The sequence below is a fragment of the Fulmarus glacialis genome, unplaced genomic scaffold (genome assembly GCF_000690835.1).
Source record: "Fulmarus glacialis isolate BGI_N327 unplaced genomic scaffold, ASM69083v1 scaffold7666, whole genome shotgun sequence".
Taxonomy (NCBI): Eukaryota; Metazoa; Chordata; class Aves; order Procellariiformes; family Procellariidae; genus Fulmarus; species Fulmarus glacialis.
Window position 1 is genome coordinate 7,595 of NW_009218768.1, and position 11,572 is coordinate 19,166.

Sequence of the window (11,572 nt, forward strand, 5' to 3'; positions counted from 1 at the left end):
TGCATGTCTACCCCCAACATGTATGCTTGGCCATTGGGTCTGCTGTGCTGTTCTGGCTGTCTTGCCTGCAGATGCCTTGCAACTGCAAAAGCAGGTGGCCAAGCCTGCTGCATGGACTTTGAAAGGGACTTCAGGACGCTCCCCCATGGACAGGATGGACTCAGCTGCTTCTGGTTTGTCTCTCCAGCTCCTTTCCCAAAAGGAGGCATCTGTTCCACTCAGCTGTGTGCTGGCTGACACGTTGGTCTGCGATCCTGAGCAGAATCCTTTCCTCTCCATGCAGAGTCTGTGTCCTCGGGCTGGCTTGCAAGCTGTACAACGGCATGCAGGAGGCTTGGAAAGTACAGCGCCCTGTATGTAACTCAACAGAAACATGAAGATGCTTTTGAAGAAAGGAAGAACCCAGCTGGGCACCAGATGGAACAACAGGAAAAGGAAAGCAAGCACTAACTAGAAAGGTTGCCAAGTGCTGTCTTAGGCTAGGGCAGATCCCAGTTGTCCGAGTTAATCTCTCTCAGTACAGTGCTGATACCAGGAGGGAGCAAAGCTCGCTTTCAGATGCACACACCAGGTGTTCCCAAGCTGGCACTGCAGCCAAATACTACTGTGGAGAGTCTGCTGGACTTAGAGCACAGAAGTGAGATCTGGGGTCCCTTGCTGCTGTTGGCACATGGTACGCATTTGCTCTGACCTCAGACAAATCACATCCCCTCCTGATGTCCATTCCCTTCTGCAGCACAGGGGAGAAACCTGCCTTGCCAACCACCCTGCACGGATGTTGCCAAGTTTGTGGCGGGCACCATTGATAGGATAGTTCTGCAAGCAAGATGCAAAAAGCATGCTATAGAAATTTTATGCATATTTTCAAAGTACTCTGCCTTCCCTCTGTTTACCAGCTTCTGATGTTGCTTGCACGTGCCAGAAGGCTGCGGGGTGGAGGTTAGTAGAGAGATTAAACAGCTTTGGGGGAAGATGTTTGGCAAGGATGTGTTTCCCAGTTATTTGTCAGCTGGCTCTCGCACAACTGGCTTCTCAATCTGCATGCTGCCACAGGGAACATGTAAGAAGATTTGGTGGCCCAACAGCACCATCCCCTGCTAGTAGAGTTTAGGAACTTAGGAGTGCAACTGGGATAGCGAGTGCTGATGGGAAGGAAGAGAACATTGAAGGCCTCATTTGGGATATTCTCATGGCAGTTTCGTGCTTTTCCTTTTAGCACCCCTATAATGATTTGAGGGTATAAACCAGCCTAGGTTTGCCTAGGCGCTGCCTTTACTTTTCTGTTCTCCCTTCAAGCTTACATGGAGTATGGCCACTCTTACCAAGAATGAAGTAGGCTTTGTCACCTGGCTGCTGCTTGGCTTAGCAAGCACAGGCTGCATGTGCCACTATGAATATACCCTGGCTTTGACCTCTACCACTCTTCAGAGCTGACTCTTCACATCACCCTCCTATTTCTACTTCTCATGTCTCAAAAGAAACATCTGCATAGACGGGCAGTGTCACAGGGCAAGCTGGACTAGGTTGAGCCTAAGGGGAAGGCATGGGAAGGTCTTCATTTTAAGGTGCTTTTCACCTTCAGGAGAACATTACACCTTTGTCACTTCCTTTCAAGGCTTTTCTTTGAGAGGGATTGCTCCAAACCTTGAACCACATCTCATCAGACAAACCTGCAGAGGTTGTGTCTTACAGAGCCACACAAGCCTTGAAACAGAAGGACCAGCAATTTAGGGTAGAGGAAGAGGTGGTGAGCTGGGATTACTTACAGAAGATTAATGTAGGTTTCTCACAGGGGCTGGCATCTGTATTTTAACTCCCTATATTATGCAGTTGAGCTGCTGCATTGCTTCCAAAAAATTACAGCTATATCCCTTCCTTTGCCTCCCTTGACATTGGTGGCAATCCCAGGATCACAGCAGCTAAATGCTGGCTGGCTGAGCACTGCTTTGACAGCTTGCTGGGGAGGCAAAGGCTGGGAACTAATTGAGATTACATGGAGCAGAGCACCATGGCCCATGCAACGGTGCAGCAAGCCATGTCGCAAAGCAGCACAGACACTGGCGAGAACAGGTTGCAGCTTTCCCTGACGCCTTTGGAGAGCAGCTCTTCCCATTGCTTCCCAGACACACTTGCCACTGGTGGTGGCTCCGAGCCTTGTTGTGCCTGGTCTGTGGAGCCATTTCCATAGTAACAAATGGTGATACAGGCGGTGGGATTGCATCCGTGAGTGAAAGGTACAAAAGAAGCCTCATAAAAATGCCTCAGACGTGTCACTGGAAAGCAGCACAGCAGGCACCAGGAAAAGAAAAGGCCACAGAAGGGCCGTGCTGAGATAAGTCCCATTACCTGCCGAGTCGTTTGCCCTCACAGAGCAGCATTTCTCCCCTAGTTGCCCATCCAGCTGCCCCAGGTGAGCTCACCGGGAAGCACCACTCTCTACCCAGGCTGCCTTCTTGCTTCTGCACCCCAAAAAAGCCGCGACTCCATTTGTTACCCATTTTCCTTAAACCCACATGATTTGGGAGATGCAAAGTTTGTTGGGAGATGTAATACAGATCCACGGAGGGAGCTGGAAAACTTGGACAAGCTCTCTTCACAACAGCCCTTCTGGTTTTTATCACCTTCATCTCCATCCGCAGTTCACAGGTTTCTTTGCTCAGTTTCTTTGCACGGAAAAGCTGCAGTAGCAGCTGTGTTCGGCTTGTAGCTGCCTCTGTCCTGAGACAAACCCAGGGCAAACGTCAGACCAGCAGGAGATCCAACAACCGTGATGGTGGGTGAGCCAGAGAGCAGGCTGGGATTTCTCTTCACCCACCTGAAGGCTGTGCGGCTGAGGGTTCGCCAGGCTAGTGTAAAACCCTGGTGCAATCCAGCAAGCCGAGCCAGCCACCTTCACCCTCCTGGTCTCGGTGCTGCGGGAGGTCTGGGGGACAAGCACCAGGTCCCAGGCCTGCCAGCCCATGTGCTCCTGGTGCGGACTGGAGACCTGCAGCAGAGGCGTGGGTGGGATGCCTGTCGGCTGACTGTAATACACGCTGTAGGGCTGTAGTTCTGCAGGGAGAAAGACTCTTGCAGAGGATGAAGTCTTTGCAGGGGAGAAAATTCAGAAAGTGTTTCCCACCCCCCCTTTTTGCACATTTTTAAACATTTTTACTCCTTCCACAGAGGTTATTGAACCTTCAGTTTAACAAAGGAAATGAGCCACCATTAAATAGCTTTCTGAGGTGTCTGAAAGCAGGCACTACTTGCATGCAGAGCTAGTCTGTCCTAACGTGCGACTTCCAGACCTCAATGTACATCCTGTAGCTGAGTCACCCTGTGCGCTGTGTGGGTTCTGAAGTGGGACAGTCAGTGCTGGCCATCATGCCAAACACCCATGGCTTCCCAAACTGAAGAATAATCAGACCAGGAAGTGGGGGAAGGAGCAGCGATGGTAGAAGGATAGCTAGTTATCACAAGTAATCTTCGGTATCCATGTCCAGTGGTTAGTCCTAGAATTGAAAGCCATGTTATATTGCACATGTCCTCCTTCCACTCCTCTTTTCTCAAAGCAGCTGTCGCCTTTCCTCCCCCCGCCCCATGCACTAGTGATGAGCATCAGAGGCAGTTGCACCAAAGTGACTCTCAGCCCAGTTCTGCATCCCCCTCTCCCACCCGAACCCAAGGCAGCCCGGACAGTTATTGGCCATCACAAGTCTAGTAACTCTGCTTGGGTTTCTCTCCTCGTGTACCATAGCTTCCACCACAGGCACTCTAGCAGTGCAGTATGGGAGGCTCTGACCATGTCCCAAGAAGCTTCTTTGCCCCCTGACAGCACCTTGCAGACATGCACCTTACTGGGAAGGTACTGGGTTGATGCTGGTGAGATCTGGCGCTGCCAGTCTTGCGTAGGTGGCAGCTGATGGGGATCTACTGGGGGAAGCTGGCAGAAAGTGGCTACTGTCCCTTTTCTTTTCTTTTTTGAGGGAGAGGGGGATTTTTTTGGCATTATGATTATTGTCCACCTTCCAGTGGCCAAGTTCTGGGCTGCATTAATAATTGGGGTTCATTGGCTATCTGGACAGATATGGAGCTTCGCACCAACCTCAGTAGCAAACGTTGTGGCTGTATACAGAGCCTGGACACAGGCTGGGTTTCTCCTATGCTGGCAAAGTGCTGTCAGCAGGCTCCAGATAGACATTTCTGGCAGACAGGGAAACAGCACTCTGCCGAGTCCAGATCAGATCCACACTCCCATTTCGTATCCTCAGCTTGGAAAAAACTCAATCCAAGCAAATGTTTCCCAGGTCTCCTTTCCCCGTGCGGTGCCTGGCGCCCCAGGGGAGGGAGCAGCAGGAGGCATTTCAGGATCACGAAAAGCAAGATCCTTTTGGTACTTAATGGAAATATCTTTCAGGAGGAGAGACCTCCCGACCTTTGCGTTAATCTCAAGAGCAGGAGATGAATTTCCGGCTGTCCTTGCATATAGTGAAACTTAGCTGAAACAGCCAAATGCAAAGTAGAGTTAAATGTAGGGTTTGACCTGAATAACCTTTTAATTAGGAAGAAAAATTTGTTGTAGCTTGACCTTAGTCCATGTTAGGAACCTGCTAATCGTTTGACATGCAGAGTGTATTAATGCTGCACTTAACTTGGCCATTGGTTTTATTATCTGGGTTTGGGAGTTTTTTCACTCCCGAAGCATCAATCTGCATCTTGTATGGGTTTTCTTTTCTTTCTTTTTTTCCCGTTCAAAACATGTAGCACACTGTTGTACTTCTGTTCCCGTCTGCGTAGAGTATTGCCTTAAACAGATCAGTTGTGTTGTGGTTTGTTTTGGGTTTTCTTTTTTCTACCATCAGTTTTATGCATTAATTTATTTAAAAATGTGGGGGTTTTTTTCAAAAACATGAAACATGTATAATATTTTTTTTAACATTTCCATTGCAGTATTTATCATTGTTACTGGTTGTGTGTAGTGTAACAGAATTAATGATATTAAAAAGCATACATATGAAAACCAGCCTGCCAGCCTTTCTCATAGAAGCGAACCGGGGTGAGAGGGTACAAACTGCACCATCTCCTCTGAGCCCCCAGCAATCACGGATGCTGAAATCAGGGGGTGCCAGCCTTCACGCCAGGACCAATACCAGTGTGCTTGGGCCCAGCAGAAGTGGCTGGTGTGGAGCTGTGCTGTATGGCACAGGTAAAGCCGCGGGGGCCGGCCAGCCCCTAGCCAGCATTTGGGAAACGCTTCTCCCCAAGGCAGCAGGAAGGCACAGGGGCTGGACCCAGCCTCTGCATCTGGGCTGCAACAGAAGCAGAAAGAAGTGCTGCATCTGTACGACACTGATGGGTGAAATAACGTTTTCTCCAGCATTGCAGCTGCTTCTGCCCCTCGAAGCTGTTGGCACGAGAGCCGAGCACTGATTTTGAAGTCCAACGCCAGCAGCTGGAAACCCCAGGGACCATGGGGGACAGCTGTGGGGGGGCCAGTGGCTCATGCTGGCAGCCGGTCTGGTGCAGAATAAGTATCTCCCCAGCTAAGAGGCTTGGGCTCCACCTCTCTGCGGTGCTCCCCAGATCTGTGCCCTGGGGTGCTCTAAGGCCACGGAGCTGGGCGCAGGCACCCCTGTGTCCACCTTTCCATCCCAGCCTGCCCCTGGCTCCCAGGAGGGGACAGGGCTGATTGAGAGCCTAAGCCTGGCTCAACAGGGACCAGCAGGGTTGAAAATCAACGGCAGCTTGTTTTCTTCATTTCACCTCTATCGGCACATTAATCCCGTTTGACTGGAGGCATTTGGGTGCCCCAGGCTGCCCAGCCCCACCATCCCCTGCAGCAAACCGAGCAGGGCTCGGCAGCCCTTTGGGGGGCACGTTGGCATCCACCCTGCCAGAATGGACATGGGTCTTCACCGGTCATCTCCAAAAACATGGCAACAGAGGGGCCAGAGCCAGGAGCACAGCAGGGCTCTGAGTTGGCACTGTGTGACAAGCCAGGCCAGAGCGGGGTTTCTGCAGGGGCAGGGATTTCTGCTTGACTCCCCAGCAAATCCCTCCCTGGCATAACCCAGCTGCCTCTCTGCACTCAGATTGATGAGGATCGCTCACTCTGACTGCAGAGCCCATCACTCAGGACAGAATAGCAAACAAGCCCCACAGGATCACCTAAATCCAGCTTTTTAATTAAAAAGGGGAGACAGAGCAGGCGATAATTCCCCTGGCCACCCCAGGAGGCTGGGACAGCGGTGTGGTGACATTGCGGTGGCGGACGTTGGCTGCACTGGTGTGGTGCTGTCTGCACCCATCTGGGTTTCTCTAGGATTTCCAAGAAAACATGGAAGAGAGGGGCTGGAAAAGCCACAATCACTGCTCCTGCACCTCCCAAAATAAAATTATCTTGACTAGGACCAGCTGAAACTGTTTCCTACCATTGTTAAGGTAATTGCCTGCAGGAGGGGAGGAAGCCCAGAGCCAGGACAAGCCCAGGAGGAATGCAGGCAGCAATTGTTGTGCCCTAGGCTAGAACCAGAGTGTAGCTATGGGACCGTCAGAAAGCCACCAAATCCCCCTGCTCTGACACTATGACATCACTGATAACATAAGCACCACCCTGGGCTGGCAGAGCAGTGGCGCCGGCCCCATTCCCTTTCCTGCATGGGCTGCAAGCCCCCAACCCCACGCAGTGGTGCTCATCCAGTGAGGCATCTCCGGGACACTCTGGGACTCCAAGCGTTCCTGTCCCGGCAGGCTGCTGCACCATGTTCTTCTTGTCCAAAAAACACAAGACCCCCATCAGCACTTACACCGACTCCTACCGCCCGCCATGCTCTGTCAAAAAGACCATCAAAGAGCGAGCTCCACAGCAGCTCTGGAAAGAAAACAAGTTTGTGACGCAGGTAAATGCTGCGGGAGGAGGAAACCTCAAGTTTTCTACCCCTACCCAGCTGCGGATTCTCGGTGCTGGGCAGAGGGGTGGCACGGGGACTCACTCGCTGCCTGTGTGTAATGGTGGGGGGGCCATGCTCCCTGGTTAGCAAAGTGTTTGCTACCCCATGGCCTGTGCTCGCTGGCTTCTTGTCCCCTGCACCCCGCAGTGGCTTTGGGCTCTCAGGGCTGGCAGTCACCAGCACAAGCTCTCACACGTCAGCCCTGTCCATCAGTAGGTTTCATAGTGCGCAGGGGGCAGGATCTGTTGAGGAAGGGGAAACTGAGGCAGTGCAGGGCTCAGCCCAGGACTGCTGTGTGACACGGTGGCAATGGGGGGGGGCAGACTGGGTGGCTCTGAGAGCTGCTCCAACACACAGCCCCCAGGCTCAGCTCAGTTCCAGCTGGGGGGCTTTCCATACCAGGGGGGAGCATGCGAAGGGCCGGGGGCAGATCTGAGCACTGAAAAACCGTTCCAGCCCTGGTCCTGGAGGACGAGGGATGCCTGAGCCGTGGCCTCACTGCAGGGGATGTCTGTGGGACATGCAGCTTTCCCCACTCAGGCTAACAAGCCTGCAGGCTCCAATGCAAAACACGCTGCAAACTGGCTCATCTCTTGCGGCCTCATTAGCATGTGCATTATAATGAGGGAGCCAGCAGAGGGCACAGAGAGGGATGTCACCACTAGGCAGGGACAGGCTCATGCAACCAGGGCACCCGTCTGCCCTGCAAGACCCCAGCCCTCTTGGGCTTCACCAGCTGTAGGACATTGGTTCGGTCCTTCCAAACCTCTGCTGACCCCATACCTGGCAGTCCCAGTGCACCCACCCTATCTCCCACTCTGCAAAGTGCCATAGGCCCCTGGGTGCAGGGGGAGAGGAGCCAGTGGCACTCAGCCATCCTCCATACCCTGGTTTCGGGTGAGCAGGAAGCTTGTGGGGGAATCACAGTGCTGCTATGACCCCCATGCCCACCCACTGCGAACGGAGGCTTGGTGCTCGGATCTCTAGCGTTAGACCCTGCCTGGTAATTGGCTTCACCGTGTGCCCCAACGGCCGCGAAAGCAGACACTGCTGCATGGCCTGGGTGTCTCTCCCCACTCCTCACTGTCTGTAGGGATTAACGATGCCCCCAGTACAAAATCCAGCAAGCCAAGGTCAGACCGAGCAGCTGATTAAGGAGGCAATGCAGGAGTACTACAGGAACACCATCGACCCCGCTGCCTACCGGCCCGAGAAGTACTGGCTGGACAGGTCCGAAGGTATCGCCGAGGTCCCAGATGTCCCCCTGTGTCACACAGGGTACATCCCCATGGGGTCGGGGGGCTGACACCCACAGCGGCTCTGTTCATCCCCCCTTTTGCATCCTGCATCCCCCCCCACAGTGGCGAAGGACCCTCCCTCGGCATCTGCGCTTGTGGCTTTCCTGTGACCAACTGTTCCCATCCCTGCACTGAGACGGTCCCTGTCCCAGGGATGCCTGCAGGTCCCCAAGGTTATCTCCCCTGGTGGCCCCTAAATACCCCCTGGTGGTAGGTGCTGCCTGGGGGACACCCTCCTGGCACCCCATAGCCCCCAGGGACCCAGGCTGCGTGGGCAGGGATGAGTGACCAACGAGCTAGAAGTGGTGGGTGTCGCGTCCATCACAGATCCTTAACAAGGACCCCGTGAGCAGCACCTCTGAGATGCCCCCTGGCCCCGTGGCATTGCGTTTCAGGGAAAAGGGGAACAGTCGGGACTCTCCGGCCATCCCCCCGTGTCCCCGGCACCACAGGACACCCCTGCCTGTTGCTTTTGCATTGCAGAGAAGTACAACCCAGTTTTTGTCCATGAGGACAAATACACCACCTGGAGAACAGGTCCCTACAACAGCGCAGCCTGGAATAAGCACTCCTCTTACCTCCCACTCCTGCCCAAGGTAGAGTCCAGTCCCTCTGGCCCCCCCAAACTGGAACCGCCTCAGGTGCTGCCGGCACTTTGGGCTCTGCAGCGAAAGGGTGGCAATCCTGCAAGGGCTGCCATCGCTCCTTGTAGGAGACAAGGATGGAGACCTTCCTGCACAGCATACCCGTGGCGTGCTCCCCGAAACCCACCCGCCTCAATCAATGCGGTAACTACCCTCACCCTGTCCCTGTACTCCGGCTGTAGCTGTGCCTGTGCCATGCTGGCATCCATCCGGGTTATGGGCTGGCTGCTCCTCCTCTCCCTTACCCTCACCATCCCTCCGCTTGCAGAGAAGTTGGTGGTCGCTGACATGCTGCGCAGGCTGCCCATGTACACCATGACAGGGAGCGGACCCTCCCAGGGCTTCTACAGCCCCTGCTCTGGGCGCCACTACTGCCTGCGAGGGATGGACTACTACATTGACGGGGACCCTGCCATCAGAAGGCATCTCGATGCACCAGGAGAGAGGGCTGTAAGGTTGGGATGGCTTGGGATGGGATGGGATGGGATGGCTTGCGATGGGATGGGATGGCTTGGGATGGGATGGGATGGGATGGGATGGGATGGGATGGGATGGGATGGCTTGGGATGGGATGGGATGGGATGGGATGGCTTGGGATGGGATGGGATGGGATGGGATGGGATGGGATGGGATGGCTTGGGATGGGATGGGATGGGATGGGATGGGATGGGATGGGATGGGATGGAATGGGATGGGATGGACATGACCTCCCTTGTCCTCGGGGCCACCGCTCACCCTACCTCCCTGTCTCTTGCAGGAGTATCCCATGCTGCAGTTACAGCCTCAGAGCGATGTTCTGTACATCTACAGATCGCCCCCAGCCATCCTCCCCGTACAGGAGCCCTAGGTGCAGCGAGGTTCCATGGGGGGAGTGCTCCAAGCCGGTTGCCCTGGGGGAAAAGCCTATTATTTTTTCCTAATGCCAGGCTGCCACTAGCTCTCTTTTCATGAGGATTTCATGCAAAATTACTCAGAGGATTATTCTGGGGACAATGGTGCAGACTGCAGACCCGAAGGGGTACTGGGTCCCATCATGGTGCCCATGCAGGAAGCGATGCAGCTGCTGCACCTCCACATTGCAGGCTAAGTGGACGTGACCAGGGAGGGCAGGACACCATTGCGGTGCTGGGCTGTGGAGCGTGTTGTTGCTACCCGTGGGGAAACAGTTGCCAAATCTACTCCCAGGAGAGGTGTTTCTATGCTTGGTCTCATACAGCGGTCCTTGGGACTGTACAACACCTGAAATCTTTCTGGCACCCCTGAGCCTGGCTGCATGTAGCTTAGCATCTCCCAAATTTTGGGGCCACATCAGTGTTTCTTGTGCTGCTCTTGTATTTTCTGTTGTCATTGTTTGCTCTTCTTATCCAAGAACCTCTTCCCTGGTCACCCTGTTTGTTGTGCAGTAATCAGCCCTGTCCTTCACCTACTGCAGGTCCGGCAGCACCTTTTAATCCCCACATGTTTACCTTTGCTGAGGCAGCTTTTTTCAGCCCTGGAGAAGCAGCGAGGGGAAAAGGGAGGCTGTTCAACCAGCTTACTCATCACTCTGCTACTGCAACAACCGCTTGTGGGCCAAAATCAGGCATCAGACTTTGCAGAAAATGTGCGATTGGCTTTAAATTCCCGAGTCCAGAAACTAAAATCAAACAACAATGAGAACAGGGAGCACCATGTTCCCCACAGATGTCGCTATGCCTGAACCTCAGCGAGATGTTTCTCAAGGTCTTCTCCACTGAGAAACAGGAAAATTTTCCTGGACTGGGAATGAAGATTTTAGGAAAATTAACAGTGCAAGAGAAAGTGGGTGTTTGCAGGGTGGGAGACCCACTGAAAGCAGCTTGCTGAGATGGCAATTCCAGGGAGCTTCAGCTCTTCCGCTTGGGCTTCGCTTTGGCCTCAGTGCTCAAAGACACATACCAAAGTGGATGGGGGCAGTGCTTGCCCCTAAGCAAGGCTGGCAGCTGGGAGCAGGTTTTCTGCTCTTCTTCCTCCCTCATATGGGAGTTTCATCCTCCCATGGCTGATAACTTTATCTGCTCTCCTAGGTGGGACACGAGCCACTTCAGCAAGGCAGGAGGAGTCCAGAGAAGCAGTTACACCATCCACCCTGACTTTAGTTCGGAGGCTTACTCTGCCCCTTGGTGCTGGTGAAGAACAAAGATGGGCTTTCATTAAAACTGGCTTGGGCAACTGTTCCCCTCGGACCCTTTCCTACAGGCTGGGAAAGTCCCTGGGGAGGGGGGAGGAACTTCAGCGACTGCTGGCTTGGTGGGCACTTTAACGGCCCTCAGGGGCTGGTATCCTGTCGCCACCCGCAAGCTGAAGACCAAGAAAGCACGCAAAGAAAAGCTCTCGGAGCATAGTAACACAGCCAGAAATAGAAGCAGTCGTTGATACCCATGTTTGTCAGCTTTGTGCTGGGCTGCTTAGGACGTGCTTGCTTTTTTGCCAAGTTGTCCAGGAAGAGTTGCCATGTATCTGGAGTGCCAGACTCAGGCTAACTGAGGAGGGGGATTTGAAAGCAGCGCATAATTAATGAATGCATGAAATGCCCTTCTCTGACTATTATCTGGGAGCCCAGTGTCAGCAGGGAACATCACGTGGGGCCTTCCACACGTGCTGCAGATCATAAACCCACGGGGCTGTGGTCCCCAAGGGAGGGATGCTCCAGCTGAGAGCCATCAGGGGCTCCACATTCCTG

The 11,572-nt window shown here is 53.7% G+C and overlaps 1 protein-coding gene across 1 annotated transcript; it reads left to right on the top strand.

Annotated features, from left to right (window-relative positions):
- The first annotated feature begins 6,740 nt into the window (after nt 1-6,740).
- Nucleotides 6,741-9,718, top strand: LOC104078495 (chromosome unknown open reading frame, human C9orf24). The gene is made up of 6 exons (XM_009580144.1): nt 6,741-6,878; nt 8,023-8,167; nt 8,711-8,823; nt 8,940-9,015; nt 9,140-9,321; nt 9,629-9,718. The coding sequence occupies exons 1-6, from the start codon at nt 6,741-6,743 to the stop codon at nt 9,716-9,718; spliced, it is 744 nt and encodes a 247-aa protein (XP_009578439.1).
- The last annotated feature ends 1,854 nt before the right edge of the window (nt 9,719-11,572 follow it).

Coding starts and splice junctions, on each gene's coding strand:
- LOC104078495 (XM_009580144.1), top strand. CDS start 6,741: ATGTTCTTCTTGTCCAAAAAACACAAGACCCCCATCAGCACTTACACC. Junction 6,879..8,022: donor AAAACAAGTTTGTGACGCAG/GTAAATGCTGCG, acceptor CACTGTCTGTAG/GGATTAACGATGCCCCCAGT. Junction 9,322..9,628: donor ATGCACCAGGAGAGAGGGCT/GTAAGGTTGGGA, acceptor TGTCTCTTGCAG/GAGTATCCCATGCTGCAGTT.